The 24,457-nt window shown below is 45.5% G+C and overlaps 2 protein-coding genes across 2 annotated transcripts in view; both read right to left on the bottom strand.

Annotated features, from left to right (window-relative positions):
• The window catches only part of LOC141271609 (scavenger receptor cysteine-rich domain-containing protein DMBT1-like), a 53,084-nt gene extending 47,554 nt beyond the window's left edge, over positions 1-5,530 (bottom strand). Inside the window, exon 1 of the mRNA XM_073681653.1 lies at positions 5,199-5,530. Within this exon, the coding sequence (XP_073537754.1) occupies positions 5,199-5,530 (332 nt within the window). The remainder of the gene's footprint in view (positions 1-5,198) is intronic.
• Positions 5,531-9,671: 4,141 nt separating this feature from the next.
• The window catches only part of LOC141271608 (scavenger receptor cysteine-rich domain-containing protein DMBT1-like), a 210,488-nt gene continuing 195,702 nt past the window's right edge, over positions 9,672-24,457 (bottom strand). The window contains exon 20 of the mRNA XM_073681652.1: positions 9,672-10,051. Within this exon, the coding sequence (XP_073537753.1) occupies positions 9,672-10,051 (380 nt within the window). The remainder of the gene's footprint in view (positions 10,052-24,457) is intronic.

Genomic DNA, 24,457 nt, shown 5'->3' with positions numbered 1-24,457 from the left:
AGAGGAACTGATGGAAACCCCTTCTTAGGGTCCCCCACTTTCTCCAATAAGTCGTCCATGGTCTGACCAAAGAGGTATTCCCCTTCACACGGGATTGTACACAGTCTGGACTTAATCTGTAAATCCCCTGGCCAGCTTTTAATCCACAAGGCTCGCCTAGCCGCATTTGACAGTGCTGCTGACTTTGCTGCCAACCTCACCGAGTCCACAGATGCATCAGCAAGAAAAGCTGCCGCCCCCTGAACCAGTGGAAGGGAAGAAATAATGTCTTTCCTAGAAGTCCCATCCTTCAACTGACTGTCTAGCTGTTCAAGCCACACCATCAGGGCTCTGGACGTACAGGTAGCTGCTACTGTTGGTCTCAGTGCTCCCGCAGCTGTCTCCCATGCCCCTTTCAGGAAAGTATCAGCCCGTCTGTCTAGGGGGTCTCTCAATGCACCCATATCATCGAACGGGAGGGAAGTTCTTTTCGCTGCTTTAGTAAGAGCAACATCCAGCTTGGGTGCTTTTAACCAGGAGGAACACATAGCATCCTCAAACGGATATTTCCTTTTAAAGGATGGAGGAACACTACCCTTCTTGTCAGGCTTTCTCCACTCCTTATCAATGAGGTCTTTCACCCTTGAATTTACTGGAAAGACCCGTCTCTTCTTTAGCCCCAGACCACCAAACATAACATCCTCAGCTGACTTCTCTACCCTCGAGTCCACTATCCCCATTGTAGATCGGACTGCTTTTACTAGGGCATCGACCTCCTTCAGGGGGAAGCACTGTCTGTCTGGCTCACTATCAGAGGAAGAGAAGGCGGAGGAGGAAGCGACCGATAGCTCAGAGTCTGAACCCGGCTGGGTTTCTTGAGGAATATGCCCAGACTCTGAACCTTGCAATGCTTTGCCTATTTCATCCCTTATTAAAGTTCTTAGGCCTAGGGAAAAATCTGGGGTCTCCTCCGATATCATTTTGCTGATACAAAGCTGACACAACCTTTTGCTATAAGAATCAGGGAGTGGACAGCTGCATAAGGCACACTCTCTGTGCTTGGACTTCGAGGAACATTTCTTGCTCTAAAAGAAAGTCATACATAGAAAAAAGGAGGAAACATTAGTAGAACTTTCACGAAGATTCCACTCACCCCACAGAACCTTCGGTACCTTAGAAGCAGAAGAATCCAGCATGCATGGCGAGGAATCACGCCGCACCGGACCCTCCTTCCTGCTCTTAGTGGTAGCTCTTCTAGTTGCACGACCAGACCTTAGCCGGGAATGACACTGCGCCACTAGTTGTGAGGGCTCCCCAGAGGGCTGCTCCTGCAGCAGATGTTGTTGCCTAGGTGACAGCTCCTGTGAATCTTCATAGCTTACAATGTAAGAATGGGCTGGGAAGCACCTCTGTATGTTACCAGACCCTTTATATACTGGCCATACCGGTACCATATGTGGGTGTGTGTTTCCTTTTTTTTTTTTTTTTAACCCAGGAGGGCGTTACCTGCTCCTTGGTCTTCCTCCCCAGGTCCAGGTGGGATCCAGGTGGGCTACTCGCCGCCAGGTCCTCAATCCCCCGGCGTTCAGCTACTCGCGCCAAAAAAATTCAAATGAGCCGGTGACGTCACAGGGCTTCCTGCCCGGCGCACAGGAAGTCGCGTCAGAAGGTCGCGCCCGTCACGTGCGCCGCCGCCGCGACCTGGATCTCCTGCAAGCGGTAGCGAGGGGGGGGGGGGAAGCCCGCTAGCGGCCCCACACCTGGCGGACATCTACCTCCCATGAGGCGATGTCGCGCCTGCCTCAACGCTCACGGAGGCGCCCCCATGAGCCCTGCCGTGGCGTCTCCAGAGGTAAGCCTGCAAGGTCCCCCATCATGGACAGGAAACCTAAACTGAGGCGGAAAGAGAGGGCCGCCCTTTTTAACCTGTAGGTTTCCTGTCCTTGATGGGCGGATCCTCTCTCTCACGTGGTGCTGTCATGGACGACCGAATAAAAAGCAGTTCGCTCCGTGTGTGCGCTGCTGATAGGCTGACAAATTGCACCTCCCCACTGTAAATGCGGAAAAGAGAAAAAAAAATGCAGAGATCCATCCCCTGCCCCTCCCCCCGCCCGCTGTACACTCAAACTGCATATTAACATTACTTTCAGCATTACTGAGAAAAAATCCAGTTATGATTTTGGTGCACGAACAGTTATCGAACATAACCTCGAACAGCCGAATTTTTTTCGAATCGTTCGTGTTCGCCGAGCGGCTCGAACACCGCCCAAAACAGCTCGAATTTGTGATTGGCGAACAGTTCGATTCGAACACCGCTCATCTCTAATCTTTAGCCCAGACTGGGCTAGTCATCTTCCAAAGGTACAGGCAATTCTAGATGCTCTAAGGAAGGCAGGATTTACGATAAATCCGAGAAAATGTGCCACTGGGAAGGAGGAGGCCAAGTACTTAGTTTATGTCGTTGGGAGAGGCGAAATTAAGCCAAAGGTCAATAAGATCGAGGCAATTCAGAACTGGCCGCAACCGCTCTGCAAGAAGCAGGTGAAAACGTTTCTTGGAATCGTGGGCTATTACAGGTGGTTTATTCCAAATTTTGCTATGATTGCCGCACAACTGACGGACCTTCTAAAAGGCACAAAATCAATGATGGCGAAATGGACGGTTTAAACTGAGATGGCGTTCCAACAGCTGAAGCTGGCACTCTGCAAGCAACCGGTACTGGTTGCAACAGACTTTGCTAAAGAGTTTGTGCTCCAGACAGATGCCTCAGAAGTTGGTCTAGGAGCCGTGCTGTCACAGGAGAGAAATGAGGAAGAGCATCCCATCCTGTATGAGCTGGAAGCTCTCGTCCTGTGAGAAAAATAATTCCATTGTGGAGAATGAAAGCTTAGCCATAAAATGAAAGTTTAAATTGGTGTCAGACCATGCCCCTTTGAGATGGTTGAGGGAAAAGAAGGGTAAAAATGCCTGAGTAACTGGTTGGTTCTTAGGTCTCCAAGACTTTAATTTTCACGTAGAGCATAGACACGGGAAGTTACACGCTAATTCTGATGCCCTGTCCAGAATTCCCTGCTTGGTGTCTGAAGGTGCCCAAACCCCCGGCTTTGGGCAGAGGGGGGGAATATGTGATAGAGTCACTGGTATTATATGCGAGGGGAGGTATGTGTCAATCAGGATGCTCTCCTGCGTGAACTGAGACCTACTGAATTTCTACCAGCATGTTATATGCTGGGGTTTACCTCTTTTCAAGGGTATGGTTTTATGGGAATGACGTAGAGATGGGAGGCAAGTCATTCCCCATACCTCCACCTCAGGGTGTGGCTGAGCAAGCTTTAAATTTTCAGTCCTGTTTTTTTTTCTCTGTGTTGTGTTTGGAGAGGCAAGGTCTCCAGACTGGACACCCATAGCTCAGGAAGGAGTTGAAGGCAGGACATAACCTGTGTGGGTGAACCGCGCACACACATATGGACTGTGCTATCGTTTATCTTTTGTTTTGTTGTTTTGCAAGTAATGCCGTGTTTATTGTTGCTGGAGTTGCAGGGCTTTATGCCATATAATAAAGCCTGCAGAGAAAACCAGGTTCCTGAGTCTACTTCCGGAATCGGCCAAGCGAGTCGACCTACCACACGTTATAAAGGGAGAACACAGGAATCATTATCAGCAGTATAAGGAACACAATAAAACTCAATATAAGTCTCAAAAAAATTTACATTTTTGGTGACTGAAGAGGTGAATAAAATAAATTTGCCCAAAAGGAAATAAAGGATGCCCAAATACAAAGCATAGATGTAAATATATATCATGGCAATGGATATAATATAAAATCCCAACACTCGATATAAAAGAAAGTTGGTTGAGGAAAATTGTAAAGGAAACAGGAAAAAGTCCCAGCCCCAATATATTAAATGGGAGGTAGCAGGTATTTTTAGCCTGAGTAAAACTGTACTAAATAAGGCATCAGATACCCGGCACTACATGGCAAATCTATTTGATTCCCCCTCAAGATCGCCTTGCGGGTGCACTACTGATGGATGGTTAGGACAACGCTACCCATAAGATGTCTGCTGTAAATACCAATTGACAGCAATATTTTACAGGTTAACAGCCGCATCAAGAGCTGAGCTGGACCTGCATCCAATTCAGGGGGCCGACATATGACATACCAGTACATCATATGACACTAAGGATTTAGATGAATTGGTAAACCCTCACGTGAGCAGCCACTTGTTCAATGACAGTAGTCTAGCCCTTTTTTTGAAACAGAAATGGGTTTTATTGGTGGGACCTGATTGTGGCAGAGCATGTTTGTACATGAGATTTAATTGTGCTTTGACAATTATGCAAAAAAATATTGATAGTAAAGTATTTAAAAAATATATATACAACTCCTGACAAAAATTATGTAATCACGGGGCTTGAAGGATGTTCAATCAGTTGATTAATGTTGTTGAAATGAATTCCTCAGAATTGAGTGATTCCATAACTTTTTCCCTCTGCTTGGTCTGAAAAAAATTGCCCTTACTGAGTACCACATTTTTAATCTTGATTTCTTTTATTGTTTCTTAAATCACTAAAGTTGCCATATGAAATGACTTTAGTTTTGTGCCATATCTGTAATCTGCTTTTTTTCAACAACATTAATCAACTGAATGAACATCCTCCGAGCCCCATGATTCCATAATTTTTGCCAGGGGTTGTAGTAGATTAAAAGACATACTAATAAGTCATATGTCACTAAGGATTTAAATGAATTGGTAAATCCTCACATGAGCAGCCGCCTTTTCAATGACAATAGTCTGGCCCGCTTTTCAAAATAGAAGTGGATCTTATTGGTAGGACCTGATTGTGGCAGAGCATGTTTGTACATGAGATTTACTTGTGCTTTGACAAGTATGCAAAAAAATATTAACAGGAAAGTATTAAAAAATATATATAGTAGAATATTAAAAATGAATACAAGAAGTGTTAAAAGGTTAAAATGTGCTTTATAAGGTTGCTGCCAGGGTTGGGATGTTGGTGACCTCACAAAGGAATCCTCTTCAAATATAAAACCAATTAGCATCTAGGGGTTAATGGGGCAGAAATCAAGGTGACTCCAATCCACTAAGATTCTCTTAATAGGGCAAATTCTTGTTTGTAGCACCATTAGTGGTAGAAAACATGACATATGATCTGCATAAACATATCTGCAAAACACATCTTAACAAATGACTGAATACGTTTTCATCCGTCCGACTATACCTGAGCAGAGAACGCCAGCATCTTCATTGTGTCCACAGTTATGTACTGTAAATGGTTGGTGTGGACAATCCCATACGTGTTGTTCATTGCCGGTACATTGCACATCATCCAATACAATTAATCCTTGTCCTTGTCCAAATGCAGCACTGCCATTAAATGCAAGAGCTTGGCCACAATTTAACTGCCGGCATACAACTTGTGTAGCATTAATATCCCAATAATCATCACACACAGTTCCCCATGCTCCATTATAGAGGATTTCAACACGACCATTACATTGACCATTGCCATTTACCAGTCTTAAAGACATGTCTAAACCTAAAAAAAAAGGAGAATGGTAATTCCACTGTTTAGGCAGATCAGGGGCTCTCCAAACGAGACAAGGCATTAACCAACGATTTCAGCAAATTTTGAGTTCCAAACATCAAATAACTCTCTTTCCCTTCTGAGCCATGGTGTGTGACCAAACAGTACTTTTTTTTCACATATGAAGTATCAGTATACTCAGGAGAAATTGTACAATAATTTTTATGGATTAATTTATCTTATTTCACTTGTAAAATAAAAAAAATTGGGGCTAAAACCACATTTTTGTCAGAAAAGTTAGATTTTTTTATTGTCACAGCTCAACGTTATAAAATTCTGTGAAGCACCTAGGGGGTCAATGTGTTCACCACATATTTAGCTAAATTCCTTGAGGGGTGTAGTTTCCAAAATGGGTGGAATGGATAATTAATCCTAATCTCTCATGATAGTTAATTTAGAAAAAATAGTAAAATTTCAAAAATATAATGAGAAGAGTTGAAAGTTGAAAAGGTTCTTTGTTAGATCATTGCTACTGTTGAAAAACAATCAGGATTCCATTATTGGGGTGTTGATGACCTCACAAAGAAATTCTACTCGCACGTATAACCACTAGTGTTGAGCCACCCCCGTAGTGTTCGGGTTCGGTTCGATTCGTCGAACACCGGGATGTTCGAGGAACTGTTCGTCGAACTGTTCGTCGAACACCTTAGAACACCGTCGAACACCGTTAAAACCAATGGCAGGCAAACAAAAACACATAGAAACACATAGAAAACACCTATAAAGGTGTCCAAAAGCTGACAAACTGCTCAGAAGATGCTCTCTTTAAAAAAGCCGGCCGGCAATTCAGCAGCGGCATACACCGGTACCCGACAATTTAGACAAGAAGGAATAGAGCATCACACATAGATTAGATAGATAGAAACATGTCAGTCACACATATAAGAAGCACAGTGACAGTGTTGCTTACTGTACTTGTCATTTAGTGTAAAGGATTTATTTAAAAAAATAATAGTGTTTTCGTGCACCGTCTCTTTAAAAAAGCCGGCCGGCAATTCAGCAGCAGTACCCGACAGTTTATAACAGAAAGAATAGAGCATCACACATAGATAGATATAAACATGCCAATCACATATATAATAAGTACAGTGACAGTGTTGGTTACTGTACTTGTCATTTAGTGTAAAGGATTTATTTAAAAAAATAATAGTGTTTTCATGCACCGTCTCTTTAAAAAAGCCGGCCGGCAATTCAGCCTCGGTACCCGACAATTTAGAACAGAAAGATAGAGCATCACACATAGATTAGATAGATAGAAACATGTCAGTCACATATATAAGAAGTACAGTGATAGTGTTGATCACTGTACTTGTCATTTAGTGTTAAAATAAAAGATTTATTAAAAAAAAAAATTGGCGTGGGGTTCCCCGTAATTTTAGGCTCTAGCGGAGGTTAAGCAGACGGCTGGGGCAGATGTTTGAAGCCTGGGAGGGGGGTAATACCCATGGAGCTTCCCAGGCTACTAATATCAGCCACCAGCTGAATACCTAGCCTTTACTAGCTATTAAAATGGGGGACCCCCCCCAAAAAATGACGTGGGGTCCCCCCTATTTATATAGCTAGCAAAGGCTAAGCAGACAGCTGGGGGCTGATATTAATAGCCCAGGAAAGGTGCCATGAATATTGGCCCCCTCCCAGGCTAGAAACACCAGACGTCAGCCGCCCCAGAAATGGCGCATCCGTAGGATGCGCCAAATCTGGCACTTAGCCTCGCTCTTCCCACTGCCCTGTAGCGATGGCAGTGGGGTAATAGGGCTGGGGTTGATGTCAGCTTATAATGCCAGCTGACATCAAGCCCAGGTTAGTAATGGAGAGGCGTCTATAAGACACCCCCATTACTAACCCCATAATCAAAGTTAAAAGAAAACACAAACACCCAGAATAAAGTCCTTTAATTGAAATAAACACACAATTCTTTATTGTTCTAAATTAAACCCTACTTACCATCACGCCCATTCCAGCTGAAGCCAACGATCTCCTGCAATAAAAGTAAAATAATAAACCAACATCATCCTTACCTTTCCATGGTTCCCACGACAGCTTCAGCTCTGCTACATCGAGATGACAGGCTGGACCGCAGCAGAACGCTGCCATCCAGCCTGTCATCCCGCAGACACTGAGAAGGGCAGGCATGCTTGCGCTCCTCAGTGTCTCGCTGTGACGGCATAAAGATGAGACGAGTTCATGTCCAATGATCTCAGCTCACCTCATGCACGTCACTGACAGCGTGGGAAAATTCTCCTGCACTCAGCGCTACAGCGTGAGAATTCTCCCACGCTGTCAGTGACGTGCATGAGGTGAGCTGAGATCATTGGACATGAATGAGCTCACCTCATGCACGTCACTGACAGCGTGGGAAAATTCTCACGCTGTAGCGCTGAGTGCAGGAGAATTCTCCCACGCGGTCAGTGACGTGCATGAGGTGAGCTGAGTTCATTGGACATGAACTCGTCTCATCTTTATGCCGTCACAGCGAGACACTGAGGAGCGCAAGCATGCCTGCGCTTCTCAGTGTCCTCGGCATGGCAAGCTGGATGGCAGCGTTCTGCTGCGGTCCAGCCTGTCATCTCGATGTAGCAGAGCTGAAGCTGTCGTGGGAACCATGGAAAGGTAAGGATGATGTTGCTTTATTACTTTACTTTTATTGCAGGAGATCGTTGGCTTCAGCTGGAATGGGCGTGGTGGTAAGTATGGTTTAATTTAGAACAATAAAGGAATGTGTCTTTATTTCAATTAAAGGAGTTTATTCTGGGTGTTTGTGTTTTCTTTTAACTTTGACTATGGGATTAGTAATGGGGGTGTCTTATAGACGCCTCTCCATTACTAACCTGGGCTTGATGTCAGCTGGCATTATAAGCTGACATCAACCCCAGCCCTATTACCCCACTGCCACCGCTTCAGGGCAGTGGGAAGAGCGAGGCTAAGTGCCAGAGTTGTCGCATCCTATGGATGCGCCATTTCTGGGGCGGCTGACGTCTGGTGTTTCTAGCCTGGGAGGGGGCCAATGTTCATGGCACCCTTCCTGGGCTATTAATATCAGCCCCCAGCTGTCTGCCTAGCCTTTGCTAGCTATTAAAATAGGGGGGACCTCACGTCATTTTTTTGGGGGGGGTCCCCCATTTTAATAGCTAGTAAAGGCTAGGTATTCAGCTGGGGGCTGATATTACTAGCCTGGGAAGCTCCATGGGTATTACCCCCCTCCCAGGCTTCAAACATCTGCCCCAGCCGTCTATTTAACCTCCGCTAGAGCATAAAATTATGGGGTCCCCCACGCTAATTTTTTTTTAAATAAATCCTTTATTTTAACACTAAATGACAAGTACTGTAAGCAACACTGTCACTGTACTTCATATATATGTGACTGACATGTTTCTATCTATCTAATCTATGTGTGATTCTCTATTCTTTCTATTCTAAATTGTGGGGTACCGCTGCTGAATTGCCGGCCGGCTTTTTTAAAGAGACGGTGCATGAAAACACTATTGTTTTTTTTTATAAATCCTTTACACTAAATGACAAGTACAGTAAGCAACACTGTCACTGTACTTCGTATATATGTGGCTGACTTGTTTCTATCTATCTAATCTATGTGTGATGCTCTATTCTTTATGTTCTAAATTGTCGGGTACCGGTCTATGCCGCTGCTGAATTGCCGCTTTTCATGTTTCACTGTTGGCACTGTTCCCATCGATTTGGGCAATCACTGTAATGCCACAACCACCATGGCTGTGGCATTACAGTGAGTGGCAGGCAATCCCTGCATGATTGGTGCTCAAAATAGCGCCAGACATGCATGACACGCTTTTGGTGCACGAACAGTTATCGAACATAACCTCGAAATGCCGAATTTTTTGCAAATAGTTCGGGTTCGTCTAACAACTCGAACACCGCCCAAAACAGCTCGAAATTGAGATTGGCGAACAGTTCTAGTCGAACACCGCTCATCTCTAATAACCACTTACTATTTAAGATTTAAGGAAGCAACCAAAGTACCTTAGTCCATTAAGATTTTCTTATGAAAAGCTATTTATTGTTTGAGGCATCCTTAGTGTTAGAAAGTATGATAATATGCTCAACTTGAACAATTATGCAAGCAACATGATAGGATAACAGATGACTACATAGGATTTAATCCATTCAAATATACCTGAGCAGACGACTCCAGCATCTTCATTGTGTCCACAGTTATGTACTGTAAATGGTTGGTGTGGACAGTTCCATACGTGTAGTTCATTACCAGTACATTGCACATCATCCAATACAATTAATCCTTGTCCTTGGCCAAATGCAGCACTGCCATTAAATGCAAGAGCTTGGCCACAATTTAACTGCTGGCATACAACTTGAGCAGCATTAATATCCCAATAATCATCGCACACAGTTCCCCACGCTCCGTTATAGAGGATTTCAACACGGCCGTTACATTGACCATTGCCATTTACCAGTCTTAAAGACATGTCTGAACCTAAAAAAATGATACGGAAAATGATCATTTCCAAAAAATAATTCACTGAAATATTGTCAAAAAAGTATTCCCATTCTGCACGAGACATTATATAAATGTGTAATAAACAATGATAAAGCTACACTGCTGGCCAGGGGCACTGAACTGGACAACTGCGTTTTGAATCAGGTTGCCAGCATTCTGGACCCTGCCATCCTTCCACCATAGATGTGTTACAGGAGTGCATTTTCTCCTTTAACCTAAAAGAGCATATTAAGAATGAAGCTGAAGATAACACTTGAAGGAGGTTAAGAATTTATTAAATAGAGAAATTCTATAAGTGGAAACAAAATTATGTAAAGATTTAGAACCAGACTCTGGTACCAGTTTAATTAAAGAGTACAACGCTATACCAAGAGAAGGAAAATCAGAGACAGGACAAAAAAAGTTTGTCACTACTATGATAACCTATTCTCATTCACCGTGTTTTCCCCTTATAAAATTACTAGCAACTGAACCCGTTCTACGCCCAGGTGGCGAGCATTTTTAATTTTATTAATGGCGCCGGAGTCAGCAGTACCGCGCTATTCTGCACCATTTTTTTTATAGACATTGTCTATACTCACCTCCCTTGTGGGCATGAGGTTCCAGCCACAGATATAACTTCCTCTAGATATTTGATTTGTGCAATGAAGGGAGAGCAAAGTGGTCAATGATTGGCCGATTGTGTCTGAGCTGTGCGTGTCTGGGTGGTAGCTCGGAAACACACAGGCTCACTCTCTCAAGACTGCAAGTACTACTATGCGACTATCTTGAATGTGAATACTTTGAATGAATATGTTCTTCCCATACAAATCTACGTTAATGGCTACAATAAGTAATGGTTCTGGATAATATACTGTAGGTAGAACCTATTAAAAAGGCACTTGCAGTTTATTTATTTATTGATTTTTAAGTTTCAACCGCAGTCTCTCCATTATAATAACCTATGCACTTTGCCTATAATTGAGAGTGCATTTTTTGTACAGCAACATTTGTGAGGTCTGTGTGCTACTTTGTGTCATGCCTCTGCTTGTATTCTATTTTGTTTTATATATATGAATTAATAATAAAGCCAAAAATGTAAATAATTTTAAGATGTTTGTCTTCCTGTACAGAGATTTACTATCCTGGGTAGTGTTTTTCTAGTATTGTTAAAAAGGTTTCATTTAAACCTTTGACTTAGTGTGCTAATTTATTGTTTATATAATCCTGCATATTGACACTTGAGTTGATATTTACTGCAACTTATTGTCTGCTAACTTTGGTAGACAGGGACGCAGAGTCAGTGAACAATGGGTGTTTTCTAAATCTTTTGATTGACCATTGTGTGGACCCTGTGGCATGTTGACATACAAAACAAAGAAGAACAAACTATGTAGATTGATTAAATTCTCAAGCAATGAGAGTTAAACTCATCCCACCTACCACCTGGTAGGTTGGGACCATCCGGTCGCCTGGCCACATTCCTCAATGGACTGTCAGCTTCCTAAACTTGTCATTACCTACTCTTTGTGGGTGCCCGTCAAAAGTGTGGTACTCTGATGTGGGTAGTCAGCCCTGGAAACCTCCTAGTAGCAGCTGCTCTAATCCCGGTGAGTCAGTGGAAAGTCAGACTCTGCATCTTTGCACAATCTTGAGTATTTTACTGGGAATGTTCTATATGTTATTGTCTGTTTGGTGGCTCTATAAAGTATTGACACACTGTTTTACTTTCACCCTGTGTTCTGAGTAGTATTATGCCTATGGGAAAAGGAGTCCGCACCAGTGGGATGAGCCCTGGTGCGAACGAATGCACCCACTGCCCCCTATCTCCACAGATATTATTATAATTATTGCTATAGACAACCCTTCTTTTGATGACAGACTTGAGCAAAGAGTTTAAAAGTGTGGATAGTGGATGATTTATTCAATGTAATAAAGACAGATGTTTCTCATGTAAAAAAAGGATATCACAGGAATCATTATCAGCACTATAAGGAACACACTAAAGATCAATATAATGTCACGTTTCCAAAAAATTCACATTTTGGTGACTAAAGAGGTGAATAAAAAAAATTTGCCCAAAAGGAAATAAAGGATGCCCAAATACAAAGCATAGATGTAAATATATATCATGGCAATTGGTATAATGCAAAATCCAAACAATCGTTAGAAAAGAAAGTTGGTTGAGGAAAATTGGAAAGGAAACCATGACAAAGTCCCAGCCCCAATACATTAAATGGGAGGTAACAGGTATTTTTAGCCTGAGTATAACTGTTATAAATAAGGCATCAGATACCTGGCACCACATGGCAACCTATTTGACCCCCGCTCAAGATCGCCTTGTGAGTGCACTTCTGATGTGTGGTTAGGACAACGCGCCTTACAAGATGTCTGCTGTAAATCCCACTTGACAGCAATATTTTACAGGTTAACAGCTGCATCAGCAGTTGAGCTGGGCCTGCATCAAATTCAAGGGGCCGACATAAGACATAGCAATAAGTCATATGTCACTAAGGATTTAGATGAATTGGTAAACCCTCATATGAGCAGCCACTAGAGTTGAGCCACCCCCATAGTGTTCGAGTACGGTTTGGTTCGTCGAACACTCGTATCTTTGTCGAACTGTTCGTCGAACACCGTTAAAACCAATAGCAGGCAAACAAAAACACATAGAAACACATAGAAAACACCTTCAAAGGTGTCCAAAAGCTGACAAACTGCTCAGAAGACACAACTAACACATGGAAAAGTGACAAGTACATATAGTCACTAGTGTTGAGCGAACATGCTCGACACTGCTCGGTACTCGCCCGAGCATCACGCTACTCGGGATGTTCGGCGAGCACCGAGCATTTCCGGGTTACTCGGGCAGGAGCTCGGGTCTCCGCCCTGCATGTTTGGCACTCTTTACAGAGCCAATGAACATGCAGGGATTGCCAGCCAGTCACTGTAATGCCGCAGCCATGTTGTTTGTGGGCATTACAGTGATTGGCTGGACGCACAGCGTCACCTCGAGTATTTAAAACCGGGCGCCGCCATCTTGGACACAGTCGCTCCGGATCAGACAGTGTAGGGACAGCGCTGCTGATTTAGGGAGAGATATATCCTGCAAAATAGTTAGTGTAGGGTCTGTAAAGGCTGCCAGATCAAACAAACAGTCCTTCTCAGGACTAATATCCATCCCAGGTATATCAGGCAGGCTGTATAGGAGACGCAGTGGTTATACCAGCAAAAGCTGCATTACAGTCCTGTGTGCTGCTCCTGTTGCTGAAATTGCTGGACTTAGCTCCAGGTCCCGGGGGCCAGGAAAAATCCTTTTTTTTTATCTAAATCCTCTTTTTTTTTTCCTCCTTCACAATGTACAAATACCCATCTTATTAACCCTTTGGTGCCCCCCCACCCCCCCAAAAAAAAGTGTGCCTCTGATTTTTCAGACACAAATATATCTGTTGAAAATAGTCTGGTGTAGGCCCGAGAAATACAAGTGTGGTCTTGCAGTTCCACGGTACAAACCTCTGTATTATCCACTTTTGGGCCATTTGTATCTAAAAAAAACAGTTTGAGTGTGTCGCTCACTCTTCAGCCGCAAATATATATATATTTTAAAAAGCCTGGTATACACCAGTAAATTCTAACTGTGGTTTTGCTGTTCCACGGTAAAAAATCTCTATTATTCAGGCTTTGGTAGTTTTTTCCGTAAAGAAAAACAGTAGTGTCTCCTGACTGTTGTGACACAAAAAAATATCTGTTGAAAACAGTCTTGTGTAGGCCCGACATCCCAGTGTGGTTTCGCAGTTCCACGGGTCAAATCGCTGTACTATCCAGTTTTGGGCCTTTGGTATCTAAAAAAAAGCAGTTTGAGTGTGTCGCTCACTGTTCAGCCGCAAATATCTCTATTTAAAAAAGTGTGGTATACCCCAGTAAACAATAACTGTGGTTTTCCTCTTCCACGGTTCTAATCTACTCTTTATTACCCTTTTTCCATTGATAGTGCAAGTGTAAGCTATTTTACTTCATTTACAATGGGCAAGGCGCGTGGCAAGGGACGTGGAAGTGGACGTTCTGGTGATGGTTCGTGCAGAGGACGGGCGCGTGGCCAAGGTGAAAATGTGCCACAACCAACAGCCACATCTTCTCGCTCCCACTTCTTGACCGAATTACTAGGGAAGCACAGAACAACACCAGTATTGAGAACTGATCAGTGTGAACAGGTAATTAATTGGATAGCAGACAATACTTCCAGTTACCTGGGCACCACCACCTCCGGTCTGTCTTCCACACGGTCAACTCTTAGTAGCCGTGAGTCTGGACCGCATACTCCTCCTCACCCTGATGCTCCTTCCCCCCACCATGCCGAGTGTCGTCAGACAGCAAGTGATCCCACACTTGGACACTCTAAAGAGCTGTTCACTGGTCCATTTCCATATTTGGGCCCCTCGTCTGATACGCTTGAAGTGGTGGAAGAGGAGATCCCATGTTGCGATGCCCAAATATTTGAACAGCCACGGCCACAGGAAGTCGACGTTGGCAATCTGTCACAAGAGGTGGACGATGACGAGACACAGTTGCCAGGAAGTGAGGAGGAGGATCGTGGTGGATGATCTAGTAACTGATCCAACGTGGAAGGAGGACATGCAGAGTGAGGCCAGCAGCACACAGGGGGAGGGAGGCAGAGTACCCCAACAGGCAGGAAGAAGCAGTGTGGTGGCCGCAGACAGAAGGCAGGCAACCGTTCCCCGTAACACCAACACGAGGGACGTTGCCAGTACAAGCGGTAGGTCTTCCAGAGTCTGGAATTTTTTTTAAAGACTCTGCTGATAACCCCAAAAAGGCCATATGTTCCACCTGCCATGCCAGCATCAGCAGGGGTGACAAAACTACCAGCCTGACCACCACCAGCATTATCAGGCACATGGCACCAAAGCACCCGACTTTGTGGGGCAAAACCCAGGGTCCACGACCAGTGTCAGCGGGTGTCACCACTAGTGTTGAGCCACCCCCGTAGTGTTAGAGTTCGGTTCGGTTCGTCGAACACCCGTGTGTTCGCCGAACTGTTCGTCGAACTGTTCGTCGAACACCTTCGAACACCGTTAAAACCAATGGCAGGCAAACAAAAACACATAGAAACACATAGAAAACACCTTCAAAGGTGTCCAAAAGCTGACAAACTGCTCAGAAGACACAACTAACACATGGAAAAGTGACAAGTACATATAGTCATGCGAAAATAAAAGAGGTGGAGGAGTAAAAGGAGGGGGAGACACAGATATAGGCATGTCATGCCCTTCTAAAATCCAAAAAGTGAGAAGCCGACACGGCCAGTCCGCTCCTGCCCGTGCCACCTCCGTGTCGCCGGGTTTGTGCCAGAGCCGCGGTGAACCCTGATGGCCAGCCCCCCTCTCCCAATACTGGTGCCTGTCCGCTGGTGGGTCGAGCGAGCCCCCCTGTGGTGAAGGCAGCTCTAAGCTTTTTAATTTAAATTGTCTCTCTAATTTGAATGAATACACTTTAAATCCATTTACAAGGATCTATTGGAGGGCAAGTCTCATGCCAGCAGCCACGTAATTCCAGCTCCAGTAGCGTCCACTAAAGCTGCTGCAGTTAAAAAGCTTTTATAAGGATCGAGCTCGGCTGTCCACCGCAAGGCATCCTACTGCCAGTCCCAGCCCCTATGCCTTGGGGTGCCTCCTGATGCTCTTCACTGAGTATCCCATGGTCCCGAAGCATTTCCTTTGAAAAAATTAAGTGTCTAAACTACAGGTGGTGTAGCTTGCTTAACAGCCGGGATAATCCGCTGACTAGCAGACACTGCTACTAGGCACAAAGTATTTCCTGGGCTAGATGCAGTTAAAAATTTGTAATTAGATACTCTCGTTGGATGCTGAGAAAGCATTCCATAGAGTCTCCTGGCACGCCATATATGATTCTCTTAAAAAGCTTGGGGTAGGGGTCTAGGGGACCCTTTTATAGCCAAAATCACGGCCCTGTATCGCAATACGTCACCTAGGCTGAAGATAAATGGAACTGTAGCACCCTGAGGGCTCGGTTGCTACAGACGTATTGCACCTCACCCAGAGGTGTGATATCTCACTCTCAGGTAAGGATGGAGTGTGGATCAGGACCCGACACCTGCATGCATTACACCACATTGCCGTGGGGCAGGGCGACCAATATGCCCCTGAGATGGGCACGACAGTCCCTGTCCCTGGCTGGAGTGGGGGGAGGGAACACTGTGGAAGGGGAACCCTGTAGTGCAGGAGCAGGGAGGAAGCAGTTCCTGGGTGCATTGAGAAGGGAGTATAAAAGGTGGGCACCATCTTAGTTCAGTGTAGAGAAGTCTGAGCAGAAGTGGCAGGGAGCAGGGGCTCTGCATGAGCTCTGCTCCGGAGGCGGGCCTAGTAACAGAGGCCCAGGCCTGGAAGAGGGAGAAGGAAGGAAGAGGAGCGGAGAAGGCTCCAGGAACGAGGAATGAAGGGATCCCAGGGGTGCGGACGGGCGAGTCGCCACCGCACGCCCGAATCCACCTGCGTGGAGGGGTCAGGCCAAAGGGGGAGACCGGTCCCCGAACTAGTGGAGGCAGGAAACGACCCTCAGCTAGAAACCGGAGGCTCTGACATTTTATGTGGCGCAGCCCCTCGCTACACCCGCTAGGAAGGCACCACATAGGGTCAGGGAAACTGGCGCCAAGTTTACCAAGAGGAGGCCCGAGGCAGCCGGACAGAAGTGTTGGTAAGAAAGGCCAGACAAAGGACACACAAAGGGGGTCCTGTGAAGTTCTCCAAAGTTATCTGGGAGTTGTCTGAGCCCCTCACCTGGTGAGCACAGTACGACGTGGGCAGCCGTTACCTGCAGACGTGGTCTGGATAATAAGAACTGTGAGTAAAGGCCCTGGACTGCATCACTGACTCCGTGTCGTTACTGCTGCTGCCCTGCACCATCACCCCCATCCTCCGCATACACTGCCCTGAGGCTATACTCCTCCCGTGGGGAGTTATGCTACCCTCTGCTGCACCCACAACACCAGCCTCAGCGGTCTGCCCTGTAGCGGCGGTTCACTCTGACCGCAATCCACGGGTGGCGTAGTCGGACATTTAAACATCAAAACCACATAAATAGTTCCGCCACTGGTTTGACCGCCCTGAGCCACGGAACCGGGTCGCCGCCACGAAGACTACAACCACCAGCATCCACCAAAAAGGGTCCGGCTCCGGGTGTCCCAAGGCCCAGGGGGTGCGTCAGAACATTTTCATCACCTTTCACAATCACCAATCGGACAAGGCAGGGATGTCCTCTGTCCCCTCTCTTATACATCCTAGTGACGGAGCACCTGCTCTCATCAATTCGCCATAACCCCAATATTAGGTGGATTGAGGTGGGAGGCACCGAGTACAAGTGCTCTCTATTTGCTGATGATGTCCTAGTATATATCACTCAATCACATATATCCATCCATGCTGTTATGGCTGAAATAGATCACTTTGTTACATGGTAAAATTTTAAAATCAATGCAGCGAAGTCTGAGGCCCTCGATGTCTCCCTCCCCAAATCCATATAGGATTCCATCCAGTCCAACTTTCCCTTTGCCTGGCCCTCACAGGGTATCAAATACTTAGGAATTCCTATTCATAGAGACCTCTCCCATCTATGTTATCTTAATTTTGGGCCCTTTATTGAACAATTCCATACAGACCACGGTTGGCAAGTTAGAACTGTAAGATTCACTACGTGAACCGCTGGTGTTTTGTGGAAAAGCACATGTACACCGCGTTCCAAATTATTATGCAAAAAGTGTTTAGGAGTGATAAGGGAAGAATTTGTTTGTTTGTCAGTTAAACTCATTGATGGTGATGTGTGTCAGGGCTCTTTATATCACTGTAAGCAATTGCAGACACCTGTGCTAATTAGTTTGGCAGGTGTGTCCAATGAAAGGCAAGACTACTTAAGAAGGCTCTCTCACATTATTAAGCAGCCTACATTTTCTGCCAAAATGGGAAAGAAAAAGGATGTGTCGGCTGCTGAGAAGCAACAAATTGTGGAGTGTTTAGGTCAAGGCATGACTACAATCAACATTGTGCGATGATCAGGATGAAGTGTCTTGGCAATCAAGAAGTATGTAGCTGATTCACAGTACACACGTGTGCATGCTGATAAGGGCAAATTGAGGACTCTTTCCTACAGGCAATTACGTCAGGTTGAAAGAGCAGCGGCAAAAAAGCCTTGTCATAGCAGCAGACAAGTTTTTGAAGCTGCTTGTGCCTCCAACGTCCCCCGAACAACAAGATGCAGGGTCCTTCAGAGGTTTGCAGCTGTGCATGCGCCATCCTGTCGACCTCCTCTATCCACTTCACACAAGCAGAAACGGCTCCAGTGGGCCAAACATTACATGAAGACTGATTTCAAAACTGTTTTGTTCACGGATGAGTGCCGTGCAGCGCTCGATGGTCCAGATGGATGGAGTGGAGGATGGCTGGTTGATGGACACCCCACGCAAACACGGCTACAGCGCCAACAAGGAGGAGGTGGAGTAATGTTTTGGGCTGGAATCATGGGGAGAGAGATTGTCGGCCCCTTTAGGATCCCTGAAGGCGCTAAAGATGAACTCCATAATGTATGTGGATTTTATCAAACAGCACTTCCTGCCATGGTTCAAGAAGAAGAACCGTGTATTTCACAGCAAGATCATTTTTCTGCATGATAATGCACCATCTCATGCTGCACATAAAACATCTGCATCTCTGGCTGATATGGGCATAAAAGGGGACAAACTTATGGTGTGACCCCCATGCTCCCCTGACCTCTACCCCATTCAGAACCTTTGGAGCATCATTAAAAGGAGTGTCTATGATGGCGGGAGGCAGTTCACATCTAAGCAACAGCTCTGGGAGGGTATTCTGTCCTCATGCAAAACAATTGAAGCAGAAACCATCCAAAACCTGACAAATTCAATGGACGAGAGAGTTCAGAAGCTCCTTTCGAACAATGGGTCCTATGTGAAAATGTAACATCACCTAGAATAAAGTTTTGAGTTGAAAACTGTTTGATTTCAGTTTCTAACAACCTGCTAATGCTTATAATTTCAAAAATGACCATTTTTTTGGTCTTTATTAAAATGAAAAGGTTGATCGAAAAGTTTGGGGGATCTAAGAGTGTGGCAACCCAGTAGTCATGATTACTTCGAATTCTGACAATATGAGGGTCATGCTGCAGGTAATGCAGCAAGAAGGCACTTATGTGTCTTGCGCATCTCGGAGCCCCAAAATTATTTTCCGGGCTAGATGCAGCTAAAAATTATTTTTAATTTTAAATCTGGTGGAGCTTATTATAGATGGCCTAATAGGATCAGTGCTGCACACTGCTACAAAGCCCAAATTATTTTCCAGTCAAGATACAGATAAACATGATTAGTAATTTGAAAGCTTAAAACGTTTGGTAGGGTGATTTTAACCAATCATCAAGCTTTTACTCTCCCCAGGATGACACAGGGGTAGAAAAGTCGTTTCGGATCCATGATTTGTTCATCTTTATGAACGTGAGTCTGTCTACATTATCAGTGGAGAGCCGCGTGCGCCTATCTGTCAGCACACCACCAGCAGCGCTGAACACACGTTCAGACAGAACGCTGGCTGCGGGGCATGACAAGATCTCCAAGGCGTAAGTGGCTAGCTCCGGCCATTTATCCAGATTGGAAGCCCAAAAAGAGCAAGGGTCCAGTGACACAGTCGTGGCTTCAATGTTTACTTGGAGATACTCCTGTACCATCGTCTCTAGGCGTTGACTATGTGTCAGACTTCTTGTCTCCTGTGGCCTTGCAAAGGATGGGCTAAAAAAGTGGTGAAATGATTCCGCAAAATTGATGTTACCAGCAGATACTGTGGTTCTGTTACGGTTTGAGTGCTGAACACTTGACGGTCCCACGGTTGGCAAGTTGGAACTGTGAGATTCACTACGTGCACCACTGGTATTTTGTGGAAAAGCACATGTAAGATTCTGCAACAGTCTCTGCTGATACTCCTGCATGCGTGCATCCCTTTCTATGGCAGGAATAATTTCTGCAAATTTACTTTTGTACCGGGGATCTAACAGTGTGGCAACCCAGTAGTCAGGATTATTTCTAATTCTCACAATTCGAGGGTCATGTTGCAGGTAGTGCAGCAAGAAGGCACTCATGTGTGTTGCGCATCCAGGAGCACCAAGTCCCTGTTGTGTTGGTGGCGAGGTAACAATCATGCTTCCTTCCTCTGTCCTCTCCCCCCAACCTCGCACAACAGAAATGTGATCAAGGTCTCCCTCATCTGATGAGTCTTCCATCAGTTCGTCCTCCACTTCTTCCTGGGCTCCTGCACCTTCCTCACTAGTTTGGCTGCTACCATGCGCCCTGGTAAAACCATCTCCCCCACCCTCACATGCCTGCCGCCTTGGTGCTGCCGACCTCCTGGACCTTGCAGATGTTAGCCCTTCCGCATACAACTCCTCCTCCTCTACTTCCTCCACCTCCTCTTGTGCCACCACCTGACTCCGAATTCTGTTTAACATGTGCTCCAGCATGTAAATCACCGGAATAGTCATGCTGATAATGGCATCGTCAGCACTAAACATCTTCGTCGCCATTTCAAAACTGTGCAGAAGGGTGCATAGGTCCCTGATCTGAGACCACTCCTCCAGCGTGATTTGCCCCACCTCTGAATCTCGTTGGCCCAGGCTATACGTCAGAACGTATTGCACCAGGGCTTGTCGGTGCTGCCACAGTCGCTGCAACATGTGCAGAGTTGAATTCCACCGGGTAGGCACATCGCATTTTAGCCGGTGAAGTGGCAGGCCCAACGACTTCTGTAGAGATGTAAGTCGCTGAGCTGCGGAATGCGAACGGCGGAAGTGAGCACACAGCGACCGTGCCCTCTGCAGAAGACAATCTAGTCTGGGATAGTGGGCTAAAAATTGCTGGACAACCAGGTTCAACACGTGAGCCATACAAGGCACGTGTGTGACATTGCCCCGGCGAAGGGCCGCACCCAGGTTTGCAGCATTGTCGCACACGGCCTTCCCTGGTTTCAGGTCCAGTGGAGACAACCATTCATGAAATTGGTTCTCCAGAGCTGACCACAACTCCTCAGCTGTGTGACTCACATTTCCCAGACATTTCAATGTAAAAACCGCCTGATGACGTTGAGCCCTACTGCCAGCATAGTAAGGAGGTGTGCAGGATCCCTTCTGCGCAGTTAGAAAGCTTGTGGCATGACCAGACAGGCTTTGGGTGCAGGTGGAAGACCGAGAGGAGGTTGAGGAGGCAGAAGCAGTGGAGGAACTTTGACATAAAGAGGATTGACGCACAACTCGTGGGGATGGCAAGACTTGGACAGCAGCCCCTTGTCCTGCTGTCACCATAGTTACCCAGTGCCCAGTCAGCGACATGTAACGCCCCTGTCCATGCCTACTCGTCCAAGTGTCTGTGGTGAAATGCACCCTGTCACACACAGAGTTTCTCAAAGAAGCGGTGATGTTGTGTGCGACATGCTGGTGGAGCGCAGGCACACCTTTCTTTGAGAAGTAGTGCCGACTGGGCATCTGGTACTGGGGCACTGCGACGGACATAAGGTCTCGAAAATCCTCTGTGTCCACCAGGCGGAAAGGCAGCATTTCTGTAGCCAAGAGCTTGCAGATGGTGAAATTCAACCTCTTAGCTTTCTCATGGCTAGGAGGAAATGGTCTTTTACTTGTCCACATCTGAGGGACCGAGGGCTGGCTATTGTGCTTAGACGGGGTTGATAAGGGTGTCCCCGGCAAACTGCCGGTCTGTGAGGAAGATGCAGGCGGACATGTTAGGTTGCCTTCATCCAAAGGTGGTGCTATCGATGTCGGACAGCGCTCAACACCAGCTGGTGTTACCACCTCCAAAGAAAATGATGACCTGCCAATCACGCTGGATGTTGCGGGTAAAGAGGTGGCAGGTCTGCGCCCCAAAACAGGTGTGACTGCTTTCCCCCCAGTCACAGAGGATGAAGAGGCCGCGGATGCACAAGATATGGCAGACGGTGGTTGGCCCGGCCGGCTAGGCCGCATTGTAGCACACTGAGCTTCCCACTGCAACTTATGCTTCATGTCCATGTGCCGGTTCATGCATGAAGTACTCAAACTATGTATTTTTTGGCCTCTACTTAGCTTTTGCTGACAAATGTTACAGATAACACGAGTTGGGTCATCTTTATCGATCTGAAAAAATGCCCAGGCTATGCAAGGCTTAGCACCCATGCGACCTGAAGAGCCACCACGACTTGTGGTGAGAGGCAGAGTTGTGTTTGAGGATGCAGTTGTTGACGTGCTTCCAGTACTACGTCTCTGTCCAGGAAGGCGCAACCTGACCTCGTCGTCACTAGCATCTTCCTCCACCTCCTCTGCTGACCTCATCTCTTGGCTGACTGTGGGTTGACAGTAAGTGGGATCTCCGACCTCATCATCATCACCCTGTGCGTTATCACACCCGTCGTCCTCAGAGCCAACCTGTTCCTGCCCTGACAAAAAGCTAAAGTTGTCGCTCCAATCAGGTATTTGAGTCTTATCATCGTCTTCCTCATTGTCTCCACCAACAGGAGTTACAGTTTGGGAATGAGGGTCTTCATTATGGTCAGAACCTTCTGCGTCTGGTCCTGGATCCGACTCATAAAGATTCTGGGCATCAGTGCAGATCATTTCCTCGTCTGGATTCACAGAAGCGCTGGAGTCGACCTCTGATTCCCAGGCTATAGTATGAGTAAACAGCTCTGCAGACTCAACCATCTGTTCTACCTCATACTCAGACGGGCAGCTGGAGATTTGGGAGCTGTGAGGAAGCAAGTGCGATTTGGGTGACACCTTTGAGGACTGGAGTATTTGTGATGTTGAAGTTGATGTGGAGGAGAGCCCACTTAAAGGAGCACTTGATATCCGTTGAAGCACCTGCTGTTTTTGTGCCTCATCTGGAATTTGTAGCGATTGGCGTGGCCGTAAGAAAGGGATCTTATCACATTGTCCGCTAAAAGAAGTAGACATTTTAGTTTGGCTGGAAGATGGTCTTTCTTCTGCAGATGTTACTGTTGCTTTAACACCTACCCCACGGACACAACCTTTTTTCCCCTTCCCAACACGCCTATTCCCCTTTCCACCAGCAGCAGGCCTTTTTCCACTCATTTTGGTGGTTAACTAATTCACAACTCTGGAGTTGTTTGCACAAAAAAACAATGGATGGTAACCGAACAGAGCTGAGTGGCCAAACTGTGGTATTAGGCCAAAACTATTGGCTGGGTTAGATGCAGAAAAAAATTATTTTGAATTTGCAACCTGATGGAGGTCAGTATAGATGGACTAATAGAGAAAGTCTGACACACTACTAGAAGGCCAAATATTTTTTCAGAGGGAGATGCAGAAAAAAATATATTCAGTTTGCAAACTGATGGAGGTCAGTATAGATGGATTAATAGAACAAGACCCACACACAGCTAGAAGCCCAATATTTTTTCAGCGGTAGATGCAGAAAAAAATATATTCAGTTTGCAACCTGATGGAGGTCAGTATAGATGGACTAATAGAACAAGTCCCACACACTGCTAGAAGCCCAAATATTTTTTCAGAGGTACTGTAGATGCAGATAAAAATTAGTTTTAATTTGCAACCTGATGGAGGTCAGTATAGATGGACTAATAGAGAAAGTCCGACACACTACTAGAAGGCCAAATATTTTTTCAGAGCTAGATGCAGAAAAAAATTATATTCAGTTTGCAACCTGATGGAGGTCAGTATAGATGGACTAATAGAGAAAGTCCGACACACTACTAGAAGGCCAAATATTTTTTCAGAGGTAGATGCAGAAAAAAATATATTCAGTTTGCAACCTGATGGAGGTCAGTATAGATGGATTAATAGAACAAGACCCACACACAGCTAGAAGCCCAATATTTTTTCAGAGGTAGATGCAGAAAAAACTATATTCAGTTTGCAACCTGATGGAGGTCAGTATAGATGGACTAATAGAACAAGTCCCACACACTGCTAGAAGCCCAAATATTTTTTCAGAGGTACTGTAGATGCAGATAAAAATTAGTTATACTTTGCAACCTGATGGAGGTCAGTATAGATGGACTAATAGAGAAAGTCCGACACACTACTAGAAGGCCAAATATTTTTTCAGAGGTAGAGGCAGAAAAAAATATATTCAGTTTGCAACCTGATGGAGGTCAGTATAGATGGATTAATAGAACAAGACCCACACACAGCTAGAAGCCCAATATTTTTTCAGAGGTAGATGCAGAAAAAAATATATTCAGTTTGCAACCTGATGGAGGTCAGTATAGATGCACTAATAGAACAAGTCCCACACACTGCTAGAAGCCCAAATATTTTTTCAGAGGTACTGTAGATGCAGATAAAAATTAG

This window comes from Phyllobates terribilis, unplaced genomic scaffold (assembly GCF_046119375.1).
Source record: "Phyllobates terribilis strain yellow unplaced genomic scaffold, ASM4611937v1 Scaffold_5__5_contigs__length_657084704, whole genome shotgun sequence".
Lineage (NCBI taxonomy): Eukaryota > Metazoa > Chordata > Amphibia > Anura > Dendrobatidae > Phyllobates > Phyllobates terribilis.
This window is presented reverse-complemented; position numbering and strand designations above follow the sequence as displayed.